Consider the following 20,355-nt stretch of genomic DNA (forward strand, 5'->3'; position numbering starts at 1 on the left):
TCTTCAGGAATAGAAGGGCTCTTGCCCGAAACATTGATTCTCCTGCTCTTGGATGCTGCCTGACCTGCTGCGCTTTTCCAGCAACACATTTTCAGCTCAATCCTATTTTACCATGCACTACCAAGTACTCTGTAATATCTCCCTAATGAACTATAAATCTTACTAATGGCCAAGTTTAAGCTGTCTTCTGCCTCCCTCCTTTCTTAAACAGGGATGTAACATTAACCATTTTCCAGTGCTTCGGGACACTCCCTGACTCCAGTGATTCCTGGAAGATCAGTACCAATGCTTTGACAATCTCCTCAGCTATCTTCTTCAGAACCGTGGGGTTCAGTCCATCTGGTCTGGGTGTTTTATCCACCTTCAGATCTTTCAGATTCCCCAACACCTACCCTGAGACTCTTGAAGTTCTAGTATGGCGCTGGTGTCTTGCACTGTGAAAACTGATGCAAAGTCCCTATTTGGGTCCTCTGCCTTTTAGTTGTTTTCCATTACTGCTTCTCCAGCCTCACTTTCCAGTAGTCCAAGGTCCACTGTTGCCTCTCTCTGGCCGTTTATATATCTGAGAAAACTCTTGCAATCTTCTTTTATATTACGAGCTAGGATACTTTCAAATTTCATCTTCTTCCCCCGATTGCATTTTTAGTCATCTGCTGCTGGTTTTTAAGGCTTTCCAATCACCTGTTGTCCCACTGATCTTCACAACATAATATGCTTTTTCCTTTATGCTATCCATGATTTCCCTCATCACCTGCGGTTGCCTCATCATCCCCTTAATATATTTCTTCTTTCTTGGGGTAAATTGCTGCTGTGCCTTCTGAATTCGCCCCAAAGCTGCTCCACCATCTTTCCTTCCACTCAACTCTGGCCAGCTCCTCCCCTCATGTCTTTGTAGTTGGCTTTATTCATAATATTGTTACATCTGATTCCAGCTTCTCCCCCTCAAAAACTTCAGGGTGAATTCTATCATATTGTGGTTACTTTCGCCCCAAGAAGTTCCTTCACCGTAAGCTTCCTAATAATTTCAGATTAACTCATTGCACATCAATAAATCTAGAATTGCCTGTACCCTTGTGGGGTTGACCACATGATGCTCCAAAAATAAATCTAAAAACCAAATATGTTCATATATTTATTTTAATTCCTTGTGTTCCTTCTTCTATTGGGCGGCATCATTCTCTGCATAAGACATCTGATATGGCTTCTCCAGAAGCAGCTGTGAAACACATCCTCTGATTTCACATCTGTCTAATACAGAAGATCACTGGTCTCTAATTGTTATTAACTGACATTAGTGGCTTGTCATTTCTGGAATTTAGAAATGTAAACACATCATGAGCACAATGTTGCAAGTTCTTTGTTTTATAACTATTTTAACATTGCACTCCTGGATGTGCATAATATGCTATGAAACTGAGCCACACAAAGAAAGTTTTGGATTTGATTTTTTTAAAAGTATATTTTCTATTGAAATGTAGATTTTCTAATATTATAACAAATACAAATCAATACAATTCCTTTTTATTGTTTTGAAGAACACCAAAAAAAATTCACAAAACTCAAACTGTATAAACCCAAATATATACAAACATACATTTTTAAAAACCCCAATAAACTACTTAACTAAACAAATAATAACTAACAACAAATAAATATTAATACAGCTCAGCAAAACAAAACACTAACTCTCGAATATCGACAGCATGAATTTTCAGATATTTATATGTTTGCAGTTCCTCCTGCCTGGATATTGGACTCTGAAAGCACAATCGCTATGGCTATATAAAAGCCCTTGTTCGTGTGGCAGACAAATCTGTGTCCAGCTATTCCAAAAAGGGTGGCCATGTCTATATGTCCAATAGAAATTCTAAGTTTTGTGGTGTACCATATTTGTAAGAAAATTCAAGGGGATATGCTCCATAACAATCTTACGCCAACCCAACAGGCCCGGGGCATGTTCGGACATCTAACCCAACAAGATATTCTTTCTTGTGCAGAAAGTGAGGATGTTGCAAAGGTTTTTTTCTTATGTGCATCTACACGGAATACACTTGCAGGCCAAGAAGAAGAAAGATTGGGTCCTTCTCCACTCTTCTACCCAAAATCCCCTCCATTGCACCTGCCACACCACTCCAATATGTTTGAAACCTACCACAGGACCAGAGACAATGGGTAAGAGTGCCTATACTAAGTTTACACTTGAGGCACGTTGAAGATACTCTCGTTTAAATTTTGACAAGCAATCTGGAGCCAAGTAGACCTTGTGGAGAAACTTCAACTGGAAAGCATGGGTCCTATTCCAAATTGATATCTTTCTTGCATTTACCCAAATATCTTCTTATGCCTCTGAGGAGACCTTAATGCCTAGCTCTCTCTCCCTCATCCTGCAGAGTCGATCAAACTCAACTGAGGGCCACCCCACACAATTGATGATTCAAAGTGCTGACAGAAAGTGTGTTCTTCGCTCCTCTCTGTCAACTTTGTAGGGATCAGTCACAAGTGTAGTTTTTTTTTGCATAAAATCCCTAACATTAAAAAAACGAAAGAGGTCCCTGCTAGATAGCTCGTATTTCCACGCTAACTGATCAAAAGACATTATTGTGTTTCTCTCAAATAAATCCCCCGTGCAAGATGCATCTCAAGCTGCCAATGTTTGAATCCTGAACCCATCATCCCCGGTTGAAAATCCAGTATACCCACTATAGGTGGAAGAAAAGATGTTTTGCCAATATTGCCTTCCCTCTGCCGAATTGACCTCCATGTTTTAACAGTATTGATAACTATTGCGTTAAGGCAATATTCTTTAACTGTCCTCATTTTGTCCAAACTAGTAGGGGGGCATTTTGAGAGGTTTTGATATCTAACCATATTGAAAAAGGGTCCCCATAAACTCAATCACTCACAAGTTCAGCTAATTTAATAAGAGGCCGCTTACAATGCCAAATAAAGAGGTAAACCAAGTCTCCTGAACATTTGCTTATTGAAAATCAGGGGGAGCATCCATATAGGTATACCAAACAGGGGAGAATGTTCACCTGAAGAACTATCTGACCTAACCATGAGACCGTAAGCACCTCCCATCCTTGAAGGTCTTGTTGGATTTTGTCAAATGATTGAACATAATTAGCTTTAAAGGGCTTATGCCCGAAACGTCGATTCTCCTGTTCCCTGGATGATGCCTGACCTGCTGCGCTTTTCCAGCAACACATTTCCAGCTCTGATCTCCAGCATCTGTAGACCTCACTTTCTCCTTTAAACAACCGATCACAAACTAGAGTGATGAATATGCCCAAATATATAAAACCCCTTTGTGACCACTCAACTGGGAATCGAGAATTACCCTCAAGACTTAGCACCTTCATAAGACCAACCATAGGCATAGCATAGCCTCTGATTTTGCAAAATTAATCTTGTACCCGAAAAGGTGGCAAACGAGCTGATGCATTGTATCAGGCGAGGCACTGAAACTGCTGGATTTGACAAAAAAAATGAGGACATCGTCCACCTACAATGAAATCTTGTGTAATTTTGACCCCACTTCTGGAGCCAATCTATTGGCAATTCCTACAAATGGCCTTCACTAATGGTTCAATCACCAATGTACAAAGCAATCGTGAAAAATGTTAAAATTGCATTGATGATGACTGTAGCGAGAGGGTCACTGTAGAAAACCTTTACCCATCTTATAAAGGCTTCAGCCAAGCTAAGCCGCTCCAGAATATAAAAGAGGTACAGCCACTTAACTCAGTCAAATGTCTTCTCTGCATCTAGAGAAATCACGAATCCTGGGATTGACTGTTGTTGAATTACATTAAGCAGCCTCCTTCGATTATTGGAGGATCTGCGGCCCTTTGTGAAGTCCGTCAAGTCCTCTTTAACAATAGATGTTAACACAGTTTTCAGCCTTCACGCAAGAGTCTTAGAGAGGATTTTAAAGTCAACATTTAAGAGTAAAATAGGCATGTCAGAAACACAGTTCTCTGGGACCTTCCCTTTTTCAAGAATAAACAAAATATTGGCTACTCTTCGAGATGGCAAGAGACAATCATGACTGTACGAGTCATTGAAAATGTAGAGCATTGGGCCTGACAATATGCTTGTAAATTCCTTATAGAATTCGCTGGGAAGTCCATCAGGACTGAGCTCCTTTCCATTCTGAAGCTGCTTCACAGCCTCCTGCACATCTTCCTCTGATAAGGGGGCATTGAGAAAAGACTCTTGTTCGGGGTCAGACCCGGGAGCACCAGATCCTTGAGAAAGGACTCCATCTTGGCCCGCCCATCCTCTCAACCCTCAGATTGGTATAATTCAGGGTAAAATCTCTGGAATGTGGCATTAATCTTTGGAATCACATGTTACGTTCCAGACCTTTCCCTAATTGACGTAATGGCTTGAGGGGCACTCCTTTTCCTAGGGAGATACGCTAGATTTGTCACCATGCTCAATCACCTTTGTTTTGCAAAAGTAAGCACCTTTGCTGTCTGCATGAGCACAGAATTCAATGCAGACTGCAGCACCATAATCCTCTGAAGCTTGGCCAACGAGGGCCAGTCAAAGCAAGCCTTTTCAGCTGCCTTCAACTGTGCTTCAAGGAGACGTTGCTGCTTGCCCTTCAGCCACATCCTACTGACAGAGTAGGAAATCATTAACCCCCTGGCATAGGCTTTGGCAGTTTCCCAAACGACGGATGAGCTACTAACCGAGCCTGAGTTAATGTCTAGGAACGCCTTAAATTTCATAGAGAAGGACGCCACAAACTTATTATCCTTAAGGGTAAAGGGATCCATCCACCAGTACCTCAAGCCCACTGTAGCATCCTTAATCTTAACCAACAGGTACACTGGAGCGTGATCAGAGGTGGTAATATTACTAATCCTACAGGATGCCACCAAGTCCAGGGTTGCCACGGGCATCAGAAAAAATATCAATCCTGGTGTGACATCTGTGTGGATTGGAAAAACATGTAAAATCCCTGTCTGTAGTGTGGAGATTCCTCCAGATGTCCACCAACTCTAACTCCACACACAGATCCACTAATTGTTTAGTTTGTCCAGTGGGTATCGAGGGGACTTTGGGCAACCCGTCTACTGTAGGATCCATAAGACAATTAAAATCTCCCCCTACAATGATATGCTGGGACTCGAGACTGATTAATTTAGAGAATGCATCTACCAGAAATTTGAGGGGATGGACTGGAGGGTAGTAAACATGCAAAACACCATATTCTTCCCTGTTTATTCAAGCTTTGCCAATTACAAACCTCTCGTGTGTCTTTAACACACTGTAGTAACTTAAATGGGAGCTTTCTCCTAATCAATATAACCAGTCCCCTACTTCTGATATTAAACGATGAAAAGAACACCCGCTCAAAGCCTGCTGTAGTTTCAAATGCTCCCTTTCGTCCAAGTGTGTCTCCTGTAACATAGCAATATCCACCTTTTCCTTTCTAAGACTCAAGAGTACCGTTTTAATTGGTGAGTGACTCCCCTTCATATTCTAGGAACACCATTTAATCAAGTCATTAGCCATAACCTTCTGCAGTAACATTCAGATTCCAGAGAGGAGGAACTCTAATTACAAATAGCCAAACCTTAGTGTCGCAAGATGCATCGAACATAAAAACTACATAAACTGAAACCAAAGCTACCAAAGACTATGTACAACAAAACCAAAAAAACAAACCAACATATAAAATGCCAATGCCACTGAATAGGGGAACTCACCCCCTGCCCAAAGGGGTCATCTACACATTCCAAAACCCAATTTCCCATTCTGCTGCCAATACAGCAACCAGGGCATTTAAATACCTAAACTGGGCATAAGTAGGCATCTAGCCATCCCAACCATTTTCTCCCGTACGAGCTTGAGCCGCACCACAAACACAAGCAGAAAAGAAAGTAAATATACCATGAAATAACAATGTGAACAAAGAAAGTTTGGGGGAAAAAAAAGTAAGTACCCCACCCATCCTTTGGTATAATGTAACTTAGAAATTGAAAGCACACATCCCAACCGCCACTGGGCATAGTTTAGACCAGATTATTACCAATAAAAAAAATGGAAAAGGAAGCCCCGACCAGACTTCCTCTTTTTTTTGAAAGAAAACATACCCAAACAACACTACTATTTGTACATACTAAATTGTTCAGATTAAGTTAATTTGTCCATAAAGTCTCGTGCCTTCTCCAATGTGTCAAAAACATGTATAGATCCATCTCAGGTGAGCAGAAGCACCGCCGGATACCTCAGGGAGTACCTGATCCCGAGCTCCCTCAGTTTTCTCTTGATGCTGTCAAAGGATGTTTTTTTCTGGATCACCACCGCTGAGAAGACCTGGAAGAACATGATCTCAGAGCCCTTGTAAACTAAGGCCTTCGGATCCTTCCCCTGGATTCTGGAAGCTTCCACAATTCTCTCCTTTTCTGTATAGTGATGAAACCGCACCAAGTTAGGACGAGGTCGTTGATCGAGACCTGACCTCTTCATTGTGACCCGGTGAGCCGTCCCAATCTTCAAACTTCTCATTCCAGCCTCCATGTTAAGGAATCTCGCCAACCAGTCCTCAATAAATTCCACCGGCCGCTCACTTCCCTTACTTTCCGGCAGACCGATGATCCAAATTTTTTTTTCTCCTGCTCCTGGTCTCGAGGTCATCAACCTGGTCAAGCAAATTACAGATCTGCATTTCCAGGGCCTGGATCCTATCCTTGGAGGTATCGGTATCAGCTTCCACCCCTGTGACTCTGTGTTCTACCTCATCCATCCTTTTCTCCAGGTCTCCCAGCTGCTGTTCATGTTTCTGCAACACAATAGAGATTAGGGCCAATTTCTCCTCTATCTGCTTCCCCAACGTCTTGCGAGATTTCGTGAGCTCCTTTACCAGGATGTGGTAGGAAATAGAGTCTGAGGATCCTGCAGTGTGGGTCGCAGACCTGGCTTCTGATGTACCTACTCCCTTCTTCAGATTCCCTGAATGGTGAAAACCAAGGTAAGTTGCTCTCTGACAGTTTCCTGGGACTTGATGGCCTTTCCAGAGTCCCAGGATATCGCAGTGGCCCAGGTAGGGTGGGTTAGGATTTTGTCCTGCTTGCAATGCAGTGCAGAACTCTGCAACGTAATCTTCCTAGATCACCGCCATCTTGAATCCCCCTAGGTTTGATTTGTGATTTGTAAAGATTAGCTGATCTTATTCATCATTAAAGGCTATTTTCAGAATTGACCAGGCTACAAAGGACAAAGATCAGTTGAGTCTGGTATATGATCACCAGTATCTGGTTTAAAGAGAATTTGGTTGGTTTGTGTTGTCCTTAAATGCTCACTATCATGGCTCATATTTAAGTTAAGTACTCCAGGAATTGTGGTGTATTGCAATGCAAGTTGGTACCTTCAAGAAACATTAAAATGGGGTGGAGGGCGAGGTATGTGAATGCAAACAAAATCATCAGTATTAACCAAAATGATCTTCCTTCAGCCTGAATGCCTTACCTGCATATTTTGAGCATTTTCTTTTTCATTTCTGATTTAGAATGCAATATTTCGTTTTTGCTAATTTAAAATATTTGTTTTGCAAGTAAGTTTCTCAGGGTATAGTCTGGTACATACCTATAGTGTACTGTAGGCACATCTGGATGAAAAAGATACATCTAAGAAATGTAAATGTATCATTCAATCTTTCTTCGATGTGGCAGTAATAGTAGTTTAAGTGGGAAAAGTATTATAAGTGCAACAATACATTGCATCACATAATGCTTACAAGATTTATGGACAAGTCCTTAGAGAAACTTTTATTAAGAATAAGCAAGTTCCTAATTTCTTATTTTACCTGTTTGAATTCTGGTAGTGTGTAATGAAAATTCATCTTTTTCAGAGATGAAGGTAGATATTGGAGCAGGTTGACTGTATAACTAGCAGAGAAATGCTTCTGGTGTGCGAAAGTTATCACTTAACCAACATTACTAACAAAACATTTGGAGTTACCCTATATTAAAACAGCAATTACAATTCAAAAGTATTTATTGAAGCACTTGAGGATTCTATAATACATGGTTTGTAATTTCAGAGTAAAATAAAGTGACACTTACACTACGGGCATGCTAAGCAGTCACCAGGAAATGTAGCAATCAGGTCTTGACATTCCGTGGCATTAATGTTTCTGATTCCCCCACTATCAACATCCTGGAGGTTACCATTAAACAGAAACTGAACTGGACCAACCGTTTAATATGGTAGTAACAAAAGGTCAGTTGCTTGGAATTCTGTGATGAGTAACTAACCTGATTCCTCAAAGTGCTGGAAGTACTTGCACCAAGTGAACTGCTGTACTTCAAGCAAGAAGCTCACCAATACTTTATCAAGGGTAATTAGGGACAGACAAATCTCACCTAGTCAACGCACCTACATCCCTGAATGAATTGTAGAGTGCATAATTGTCAAATGAGCATCTCATAACATAAGAATTAGGAGCAGGAGTAAGCCATCTAGATCTTCGAGCCTGCCCCGCCATTCAATAAGATTATGGCTGATCTTTTCATGGCCTAAGCTCCACTTATCCGCCCTCTCACCGTAACCCTTAATTCCTTAGTTCAAAAAAGAATCTACTTAGTTTCAAAAACATTTACTGAAGTAGCGTCAACTACTTTACTGGGCAGGGAGTTCCATAGATTCACAACCCTCTGGGTGAAGAAGCTTCTTCTCAATTCAGTCTGAAATCTGCTCCCCCTAATTGTGAGGTTATGCCTTCTTGTCTCAGTTTCACCTGCCAGTGGAAACATCCTCTATACTTCAATCCTATCTATTCCTTTCATAATTTTATATGTTTCTATAAGATTCCCCCCCCCCCCCGCCCAATTCTTCTAAATTCCCATGAATATGATTCCAATCTACTTAGTCTCTCCTCATAAGCCAACCCCCTCAACTCCAGAATCAACCTAGTAAACCCCCTCTGCACTCCCTCCAGTGCCAGTACATCCTTTTTCAAGTAAGGAGACCAATATTACATGCAGTACATCAGATTGTGGCCTCACCAGCACCAAATACAGCTGCAACATGACCTCCTTTTAAACTGAATCCCTTTAGCAATTAAGGACAAAATTCCTTTTGCCTTCCTAATTACCTGTTGTATCTGCAGACCAACCTTCTGTAATTCATGCACAAGGACACCCATGTCCTTCTGCATAGCAGCATGCTGTAATTTTTTAACCATTCAAGTAGTAGATCTTTTTACTGTTACTCCTACCAAAATAGATAACTTTCTGTTTATTAGCATTGTATTCTATCTGCCAGACGTTTGTGTGCTCACTAAAAGTATCTATGTTCCTCTGTACACTTTGCTCTGCCACTCATTTCAGTGTCATCTGCAAACTTTGACACATGACACGTGGTCCCAACTCCAAATCATCTATATAAATTGTGAATAATTGTGGTCAGAATAGTACTCATTTATCACTTATCCCCACTCATGGGCTGCACAGTGGCACAGTGGTTAGCACTGCTGCCTCACAGCACCAGAGACCCGGGTTCAATCACCACCTCAGGTGACTGTCTGTGTGGAGTTTGCACATTCTCCCTGTGTCTGTATGGGTTTCCTCCGGGTGCTCCGGTTTCCTCCCACAGTCCAAAGATGTGTCCTCTCCAGGAGAATTAGCCATGCTAAATTGTCTGTAGTGTTAGGGGAATGGGTTGCTCTTCGGAGGGTCAGTGTGGACTTATTGAGCCGAAGGGCCTGTTTCCACAATGTCAGTAATCTAGTCTTTGCTTCCTATTAGTCAACCAATCCTTTATCCATGCTAATACTTTACCTGTAACATCATGCATCTCTATCTTATGCAGGAGCCTCTTGTGTGGCACTTTGTCGAAGACTTTTTGGAAATCTAGGTACACCACATCTGCAGGGTCTCCGTGTTCTCCTGACCAATGCTGCAGTTTTTCATTGTAGTAATGGGTGAGCATTTAAGCTCAGGGAGGGAGAAAGATTAACAAGAGTAGGTATGCTCAGCTAAGTGGTGGGAAATGTATTTAACGAAACATTAGTCAAAATAAAAATGAACTGCATGCTCCAGTGCAGTAGTGGTGGTGTACTCTACCAATGAAGGTGCTATCTTTTGGGTAATATGTGCGGAAGTGAAACATCCCGTGGAATAACTTCAGAGAGTTTCAAATGCAAACAACACGGAAACAGACCCTTTGGCCCAATTTTGTGCATGCCAACCAGGTTTCCTAAACTGAACTAGTCCCATTTCCCTGTTTTTGGCCCTTGTCCCTGTAAACATTTCCTATCCATGTACTTTTCCAAATGTTATAATTGTATTCCCCTCGACCACTTCCATTGGCAGCTTGTTCCATAAAAGCCCCATCCTCTGTGTGGAAAAGGTTGCATTCCAGGTGCCTTTTATATATTTTCCCTCTCGTCTTAAACCTATGCCATCTAGATGTAAGTTTGCTTGCTGAGTTGGAAACGCGTCCAGAAACCCTTGCCACTCTCCCCTATATCAAAGTCATCTCGGAAATGACTGCCAGACTACTCAGACCTCTTAGCATCACGGTAGCCCACAAACCAACCAACACACTAAAACAGCAGCTAATGAACTTAAAATACCCTTTACAGACAACAAGCAAAATCAATATCATTTACAAAATACCTTGCAAGAACTATAACAAACACTACATTGGACGAACAGCTAGAAAACTAGTTACCAGGATACATCAACATCAACTAGCCACAAAAAGACATGACCTACTATCACTAGTACCCTTACATACAGATGAGAAAGGACACCACCTTGAATGAGACAACACATCCATCCTCTGACAAGCCAAACAGAGACGCAAGAATCCTTAGAAGCATGGTGTTCCAACCAGAACTGTATCAACATACGTGTTGATTTGGATCCCATCTCTCACCCTCCTGAGGGGGGAAAAACAGGAAATAACATAAACACAGGAAATGATATCACCAACCCAAGCAAACCTAAATACACAAATAGAAAGTGGGCTATAACACCAGGGCTTCACTGGAATCTCACTGATGATGTTACCTAGTATGATGATGAAACATCTGAAAATGAACCTTCCAGCTCAGTGAGCAAATGTACATCCACAACTTAAACCTGTGCCATCTAGTTTTGGGCATCCCGATCCTGGAGATCCTTGACTTTCACCTTCGCTATGCCCCTCATGAATTTATAAACCACTGTAAGGTCACCCCTCAGCTTCCTATGGTCCAGGGAAAGAAAGTCCCAGCTTATCCAGCCTCTCTTAAAACTCAAACTCTCCAGTCTCAGGAACGTCCTTGTCAATCTTGCACACTTTCCAGTTTAATAACATCCTTCCTATTGCAGGGCAACCAGAATTTTATGCAGTACTCCAAATGTGGCCTTAGCAATTTCCTATGTAGCCGTAGCATAATGTCTCAACCCTTATACGCAGTGCTCTAACTGATGAAGGCAAGTCTGTTAAGCACCTTCTTCCTCACCCTCAGACTGCTCTGTTCGATAACACTCCCCAGGGCCCTACCATTAACTGTGTATGTTCTGCCCTGGTTTGTCTTACCAAAAATACAATCCCTCGCATTTCCCAAAATTAAACTCCATCTGCCATTCCTCGGCCCACTGGCCCAGTTGATCAAGAACCTTTAGGTAACCCTCTTCACTGTACATTCAACCATCAATTTTGGTGTCATCTGCAAGCTTAATTTCTTATATAAACAATTTGGATAGGAATATAAATGACAAATGATAATGGACTCAGCACTGTTCCTTGCGGCATGTCGCTGGTCATCAGCCTCCAGTCAGAATAACTGCCCTCTACACCACCCTCTGTCTCCTATATCTAATTGGCTAGCTCTCCCTGGATCCAACATGATTAACCTTACTAACCTGTTTGCCATGCAGAGCCTTGTTTTGTTTGAAGAATGAGTTTGTTCTCTGTGTTCTGATCATTGCTTAAAAGAAACAGTTGTGCAGGATAGAGATACTAATTTTTCATTAAAAAAATATGCATTGGTCCTTGAAAAGAACAATCTGGTATCTTAATAATAGCTGTATGTATTGCATACAGTATTTACTACCTTGAAGATAGTAGTTTTCAGTTGCAGTCTCTGCTTAGATTGCCTCAACTGGTACTTATGCTTGGAGTTTCTCTATGGTGAAGTATTTTCAGATTGTTGAAGAGATGGAACAATACTTAGACATTGCAGAATTAATTTCCCCCCCCACTCTCTGTACCCTTCTAATAATTCTATGAAGATATAGCATTGATGCACCCATGAGCATATCTTTAAGTTTAACTGATCTATCTGGGAAAATTAGCTTATTTTTAAAGGAGAAGAAAGCAGATTTTTGTGTAGAATGTGTGTAACTTTTAGAACAATTTCAACTCTGAATAAGTTATCTAAGTTTCAAGTTGCAAGAAACAACTTAAAAATTCAATAGTGAGTGAATTAGCGATTTTGTATCTATTTTAGATAAATAATAAATTTGCACACTATGAAACAACAAAACATGAATTTTAGACTATCAATTTTTTCTGTTTTTTTTGCCAGTCTGCAGTTGGGACTTCTCAGAGCCTCACCTTCCAGGATGATTGGAGCAGCAGTGATGAAGAAAACTGAAATACTGTCTTGGAGCATCAAAAAACTCTTAATGTATGTATATACAGCTATAGAATAGCTCACATCTGTTCAAATGTAGAATGACAATCAGATGAAGCACTTGCAATTCTAATGACTTAGTGGGTATACCTTTGATGGTATGAAGCCATAGAAACCTGGATTGATTACAGGACTGATCTGCAGTTACTGACCTCAGTGCTGTAGTGGTGCTACAACAGGTCCTTCTCCCTGATCTTGGAAGAGAGAATAAATACCAGCATTGTTTCCAACTATTGACTGTTGCCTAATTACCCCATTGAAAACATGTTTATTTGGATCATAGTCAGATAATGTGCTGAAAGTCACGTCCGGATTCATTTATAAGAGAGATAAGATATTTGAAACCTGCCGGTCCTTGTGGGGAAAAAAGCACAGTATGGAATTGATTCCTGCTGGGCACAGAAGATGAAAATATAATTAATTATGAAGATTTAAAACATGAGATACTGTAAAATATTTAGAATATTGCTCTTATTAGTTTCCAGTGCTTACCCTTTTAATAATTGACCAGTTCTCTTCACCAAAAAAATAACGTTGCATACTTCCAAGTTGAATGATTCTTTATAACAATCAATTTCACCAATCTCAACCAGGTAGTTTCTGGCTCCATGCATGATGCCAGCACACACACATTCATAGGCTTGGTCTATAATTTAAATAACTGGAATTAACTGGGTTTTGTTGCAACAAATTTGCATCCAAATGGTCATTAGAGTCACATGATGTTGCTGGATAAACTCAAGTATGTCGTGGTTGCACAGTTGACTGGTCCACTTGGTTCCTTCAATTTTCAGATTACCATTTGCAGTTGTCCAAAGATTTTTGTGTTTGTGATGAAGGCTGGTAACTATGTTGTTAAAGTACTTATTTAGAAATTGGAAAGTTGAATTACTGGAAATGATTCGACTCCCAGAATATAGAATGCATTAAACATTTTTATACATATAGACAAAATGAAGTGTTTGTTTTGAAAAGAACTTTGTTTAAACTTGAAAGGCTGAAAGATTGAATACTGGAGATTAAGTTTAAATGTTGAATTTGTGCATTTTAAATCTGTTCTGTGAAAAAAATTTGCCAACTAGACAAAGTTTTTGAAAGTCAATACAATAAAATCAAACCAAAAACAAATTTTACTCATTTTATATTTAACAATAACAAAATGAAATTGTGACACTAATAGCAGTTGAGCACAGATGTAAGTTTTGCTCTATTTTAACATTCCTGCAGTATCCAAATCAGAAATTTGATTAACAATGGGTAATATGCTGGGTAAGGAAGAAGTTAGCATTAATCCTGAATCTGTGCTGACTTGATGGGATAGCAGCTGCAATTTTCTTTAAATTAACCTGAGGAAGATTGGTTTAAATGTGGCCAGGTTTCTTCTCCTGATCGTTATTTAATGAACGTGCAAAATATTGCCTGGGTCTGACTTGTGTAAGCTACATAAGAAACAAGAACCCTTAGAATAGCAGGCATCGCTCTGTCTCGCTCTCTTGCTCTCGCTCTCGCTCTTACTCTCACTCTCTACTCACACTCACTCACACACACACACACACTCACTCACTCACTCACTCACTCACTCACACTCACTCACTCTCACAGTTTCTCTCTCTCTCTCTCTCACTCACACTCATTCACTCTCTTTCTCTCACACTCTCTCTCTCATTCACTCACTCGTATTTCACGGGTAAATAAATAGAAGATTGCTTCTATCTTTTGTGTGTCCGGGAATAGGAAATGCCCATCAGCATGTAAAGATTACCTTTAGCTAGGTAATGAATAGAGGGACATCCTGACATTTTGTGTAGCTGTCATAGAGTCATAGACATGTACAGCATGGAAGCAGATTCTTCCATCAAGTTTGTCCATGCTGACTAGATATCCTAAGTTAATCTATTCCTATTTACCAGAATTTGGCCCATATCCTTCTAAACCCTTCCCCTTCATTCATATACGCATCCAGATGCCTTTTAAATGTTGTAATTCTACCAGCCTACAGCACATCCTTGGGCAGTTCATTCCATATATGACTCCCCACACTACTTCCACTCCATGCTGCCCCCTTGCTCCTCCATCTCGCTCACTCCTCTCGCGCCACACCTTGCACCCCTTTTGCCTACTACCCCTGCCACACTCTTCCCCCTTGCCCGCCCGTTCACTCCCTCCTCTCCCCCTCTCACTCTCCCTCATTTCCCCTAACCCCTCTCTACCCCCTCTCTCTACCCCCCCTATCTACCCCTGTCTCTACCCCTGTCTCTACCCCTGTCTCTACCCCTGTCTCTACCCCTGTCTCTACCCCCGTCTCTACCCCCGTCTCTACCCCCGTCTCTACCCCCCTCTCTACCCCCCTCTCTACCCCCCCTTCTCTACCCCCCCCTCTCTACCCCCCCCTCTCTACCCCCCTCTCTCTACCCCCCTCTCTCTACCCCCCTCTCTCTACCCCCCTCTCTCTACCCCCCTCTCTCTACCCCCCTCTCTCTACCCCCCTCTCTCTACCCCCCTCTCTCTACCCCCCTCTCTCTACCCCCCTCTCTCTACCCCCCTCTCTCTACCCCCCTCTCTCTACCCCCCTCTCTCTACCCCCTCTCTCTACCCCCTCTCTCTACCCCCTCTCTCTACCCCCTCTCTCTACCCCCTCTCTCTACCCCCCCTCTCTCTACCCCCCCTCTCTCTACCCCCCTCTCCCCCCCCCACCCCCCTCTCTACCCCCCTCTCTACCCCCCTCTCTACCCCCCTCTCTACCCCCCCTCTCTACCCCCCCTCTCTACCCCCCCTCTCTACCCCCCCTCTCTACCCCCCCCTCTACCCCCCCCTCTACCCCCCTCTCTACCCCCTCTCTACCCCCCCTCTCTACCCCCCTCTCTTACCCCCCCTCTCTACCCGCCTACCCCCCTACCCCCCCTCTCTACGCCCCCCTCTCTCCCCCTCCTCTCTCTCCCCCTCCTCTCTCCCCCCCCTCTCTCTCCCCCCCTCCTCTCTCTCCCCCCCTCCTCTCTCTCCCCCCCTCCTCTCTCTCCTCCCCTCCTCTCTCTCCCCCCTCCTCTCTCTCCCCCTCCTCTCTCTCCCCCCTCCTCTCTCTCCCCCCTCCTCTCTCTCCCCCCTCCTCTCTCTCCCCCCCTCCTCTCTCTCCCCCCCTCCTCTCTCTCCCCCCCTCCTCTCTCTCCCCCCCTCCTCTCTCTCCCCCCCTCCTCTCTCTCCCCCCCTCCTCTCTCTCCCCCCTCCTCTCTCTCCCCCCTCCTCTCTCTCTCTCCCCCCTCCTCTCTCTCTCCCCCCTCCTCTCTCTCCCCCCCTCCTCTCTCTCCCCCCCTCCTCTCTCTCCCCCCTCCTCTCTCCCCCCACTCCTCTCTCCCCCCCCCTCCTCTCTCTCCCCCCCTCCTCTCTCTCCCCCCCTCCTCTCTCTCCCCCCTCCTCTCTCTCCCCCCTCCTCTCTCTCCCCCCTCCTCTCTCTCCCCCCCTCCTCTCTCTCCCCCCCTCCTCTCTCTCCCCCCCTCCTCTCTCTCCCCCCCTCCTCTCTCTCCCCCCTCCTCTCTCTCCCCCCTCCTCTCTCTCTCTCCCCCCTCCTCTCTCTCTCTCCCCCCTCCTCTCTCTCTCCCCCCTCCTCTCTCTCTCCCCCCTCCTCTCTCTCCCCCCCTCCTCTCTCTCCCCCCCTCCTCTCTCTCCCCCCACTCCTCTCTCCCCCCCCCTCCTCTCTCCCCCCCCCTCCTCTCTCTCCCCCCCTCCTCTCTCTCCCCCCCTCCTCTCTCTCCCCCCCTCTCTCTCCCCCCCAACTCCTATCCCCTCTCTACCCCCTCTCTCCCCCACAACCCCTATCCCCCTCTCTACCCCCCTCTACCCTGCCCCACTACCCTCCTCTCTACCCTCTACTCCCTCTACACCTCTCTCTTCCCCCCTTCCGCCCCCCTCTTCTCCCCCCCTGCTTTCTTTCTCTCTCCCTCTTCCCCCCCCCCTTGCAAAATGATCATGATATTATAATGTAAATAAACTGTCTGACATTACAAAGATCAGTTACCCTCCAAATTTGTGCTCTATTTTCAAATTAGAACAGTCGACAAGCTTGTGAAGCATCGATAAAATAGAAACAGGAGAACACAATTCAGCTCTTTCAACCTGCTCCACTATTCGATTTGACTGATTATCCAACTTAGTACTCTGTTCCTGTTCTCTCCCCATACCCTTCATACCCTTTAGCCCTAAGAACTATATCTCACTCCTTGAAAGCTTACAATGTTTTGGCCTCTATCACTTTCTGTGAATTTCACAGGCTCACCACACTCTGGGAAAATAATTTCTCCTCTCAGTCCTAAATGATGTACCTCAGATTTTTTATTCTGAGCCTTCTGGTTCTTAAAGTCATTCCTACCTTTTCTCTGTCTAGATCCCCTTTTTTCTTCTCAACACCAGTGAATATAGTCCTATCCAATCCAGTCTCTCCCCATCCTGCTATCCCATCACTCAGTCTGGTAAATCTTCCTCCATAGTCAGAATATCGTTCCTCAGATGAGGAGACCAAAGCTGTACGCAGTATTCCTAGTGTAGTTATGTATATTTGCAGTAAGATATGCTTGCTCCTGCACCCAAATCCTCTCATGTTGCAGGCCAACATACTATTGCTTTCTTCATTGCCTGCTACACTTCCATGCCTACTTTTGATGACTGGTATACAAGGATACCAAGGTATCATGGTGCCTCTCCCTTTCCCAATGTGTCACCATTCAGATAATCTGCCTTCCTGATTTTGTTACTAAAGTGGACAATGTGTATTTGCGTATGTACAGTGGATGTAATAGTGTTGTTGTTGGCCATTTTGGACAGAAAACAGCTTAGTCTAACCTTGCCTAACATTTCCATAACAAAGCTCCTGCTGTTGAAAGCTTTGGCGTCATGGTCCTTCTTGGAATAAACACAAATAATACAGGCAATGAAGATAAAAATGCTTGGTAAACCACTGGTTCAATCCACTGATTCATTAAAAATGTGATCCTCCCTGCAGCTCTCTGAGGCACTTCGTATCATTTGATTTTTTTCAAAATTCAATCACTACATCAAAGCAGGTACAGTCAGCAAACAAAAAAAAATCCAAGGAAAATGTGAACAGTGCAGAAGCTCTCTAGGTGTTCTACCATGAAAAAGCTGCTGTGAGTACAATAATGAATACTGGACACAGAAAAATGTGTTTAGTTGGGGGGTGTAGAATTTGAAAGAAACAGGCAGTCTCAAGAATGCTTTGTTTTAAATAGGAAGAAGCAAGATAGTGATAGTTTTTCGTGGCGTGAGGCATATGGTACATCGTAGTGACATATCATGCTGCAATTTAAGCAAAAGAGACACTTTTGGCACCATCGGGTAATATGATGAAAATACAGAGAGCTGGAACTCCTCCATGCAGAGATCCCATTATTTTGTTCAAGCTAACAAAATGAAGCAGGACTCAGTGGAGGCAGCCAGATGAAGATAGCTTCTCTTTCAGTTACATCTTTTCACTCTTTTTATTCTCAAATTATTCAAAATGACACTGGATTGTGGCAACTGTTGAAGCTTTTCACTATTTTACCGTATTCACAAACACAAGTGACAGTAAATCAATCAAATTTTCAATTAGTTGTCTCTGCGTTACTGTGGTGGTTACGTTTACTCACTTGTGGAGACTGCAGCGAGAGAAGCCAGATTCCAAAATTTATTAAGAAATAGTAGCAATTTGACAGAACCATATTTCACCGTGACCACTTTCATCGCGAAGGATAAGGACAGCAGGTACATTGGGACATCACCAGCTGCAAGTTCCTCTCTGAGCCACTCACCTTTCTGATTTGGAAATGTATCACCATTCCTTCACTGTCGCTGGGTCAAAATCCTGGAGCGCTCTCTGTAAGGGGATTGTGAGTCAATCTGCAGCAGTTCAAGAAGACAGTTCCTCACCATCTTCTCACGGGCACCTAGAGACAGTCAATAAATGTTGGCCAGCCAGTGAAACTGATGTCCCAAACAAAAATTAAAAAAACATTGTAAATATTGTGAATGTTTTCATTGCAGGAACCTTTTGATGTGAAGGAATGTGTATTTGTGCATATTCGGTGACCTATCAGTTTAAGAGTCCAATCAGATGATGTAGTGATGATGTCATCATCCATTTTGGGTGGAAATCAACTAAGCCTAATCTTGCTGCTGTAGAGCAAATAACTCTATAATAAAGCAACTGTGTAACACTTGACCTCCTGCTCCTTCTTGCAATGTAACAGCGAACCTCACACTTATCCACATTATCTTTCATCTGTCATGCATTTGTACACTCACTCAACTTGTCTAAATCACATTGAAGTATCTCTGCATTTTGCTGACAGTTCACCTTCCCAATCAGCTTTGTGTTATATGCAGATTTGGCGATATCACAATTTGTTCCCTCACTTAAGTCGTTAATGTATAGTGAATAGTTGGGGTCCAAGCACTGATCCCTATGGTAACCCACTAGTCACTGCCTGCCACTTGCGAAAAGTCCTGTTTATTCGTACTCTTTGTTTCATGTCTGCCAATTTGTTCTGTATCTATGTCAGGACACCACCCCAATTCTATGTACTTTCATTTTACATGCTAGTCTCTCTTGTGTGACCTTATCATCTTATGAGAAAACAGTCCCTAAAACTTTAATCCTTTGTTTCATATTTTCTGTGAATAGCAGAGTGAATTTAGGAGATGCACTAAAAATAATGAAGTGTTGTGTCAAATGAAAATGCACGTATGGAAGAAACATTAGGTTGTTCAGATGTAAATAAAGATTGCTTAAGCAGATCTGTCAGATGATGATTGTTGTTCTTAGAAGCTGGTTAATACAGAGAATGACAGAAGCAGAGCTCTGTCCTTCTCCGAATTGTATTTCTGAAAGGGTTCCTTTTGGGTTTGTGAAATGCGACACAAATTTGTCTGCCGTTGGCTCTTTGTTTTGTTAAGCAGTCAACTGGTTTCCTACAGTCCTTTTGGGCATTACCACAATATGCAAGAATGTAGAGATTAAAATCAAATATTCCATGATCTTATTGAATTGCGGAGCAAGCTTGAAGGGCCAACTGGCTCACTCTTATTCATATGTCTGTTGGTTGTGAATTGTTTATAATAATTAGCAGCAGCAGCAATTGAAAATATTTGAACTATGCTGATACCTGCTAAGGACATCAAAGGGTTATTCTTCAAAGAGGATATACCACATGCAAGTCATATATCAAAAATAAACATTCCCATCAGTTGAGCTTCATGCTCTTCAACAGTGCAGTAATATGATTTGATCATTTTAATGTCTTTTACTTTGGAGACCAAAGAAATGGTAATGGTGTTTCTTCTTTCCCTAGTTGATGGTGTCTCAGATGACATCAGAATTTGGTGCTAATATTTCTCCTCTTCCAAATCTAAGTATCAGAACAGAAATTCCTCTAAGTTATTGGATTGTAAGAAAAATGCAGTTACTTAATGCTGTGGACTGATCCAATTTCTCTAATTGCATTTGGTGGAGTTTCCTGCCTTCGTAGGTCTGTGAGTTTCCCAAATGACCAAGTGTGTTATTTATCAAAATGTTAATTATTAATACTGTGACACAATATTTCCATTCTCAGCCTACACAAAGGTGAGTTTCAAATTCACAAGAGATGCCGATGTATTTGTGGAATATACCTTTTTCTGTGAACAAACAGTTGACAAAACAGCTTTAAATGTAAGATTGTGAT

General features: G+C 42.7%; 2 protein-coding genes across 5 annotated transcripts in view; both read left to right on the forward strand.

Moving 5' to 3' along the window:
- ercc8 (excision repair cross-complementation group 8) overlaps positions 1–20,355 on the forward strand; it is a 116,302-nt gene that overhangs the window by 51,880 nt on the left and 44,067 nt on the right. The window contains exons 12-13 of one of the 4 annotated variants that reach the window (XM_087988771.1): positions 12,539–12,640; positions 18,677–18,854. In XM_087988771.1, coding sequence (XP_087844897.1) covers positions 12,539–12,607 — 69 coding nt within the window. In that variant the 3' untranslated portion in view covers positions 12,608–12,640; positions 18,677–18,854. Of the gene's footprint in view, positions 1–12,538; positions 13,943–18,676; positions 18,855–20,355 lie in introns of those variants that run through there. The other 3 variants (XM_087988773.1, XM_043689359.2, XM_043689347.2) reach the window with 3 other exon arrangements.
- The window catches only part of elovl7a (ELOVL fatty acid elongase 7a), a 75,686-nt gene continuing 67,884 nt past the window's right edge, over positions 12,554–20,355 (forward strand). The window contains exon 1 of the mRNA XM_087988789.1: positions 12,554–12,640. The gene's annotated coding sequence lies outside the window, so the exon portion shown is untranslated. The remainder of the gene's footprint in view (positions 12,641–20,355) is intronic.

This window comes from Chiloscyllium plagiosum, unplaced genomic scaffold (assembly GCF_037043375.1).
Source record: "Chiloscyllium plagiosum isolate Xiang-an unplaced genomic scaffold, Cpla_swu_hap1 HiC_scaffold_1, whole genome shotgun sequence".
NCBI lineage: Eukaryota > Metazoa > Chordata > Chondrichthyes > Orectolobiformes > Hemiscylliidae > Chiloscyllium > Chiloscyllium plagiosum.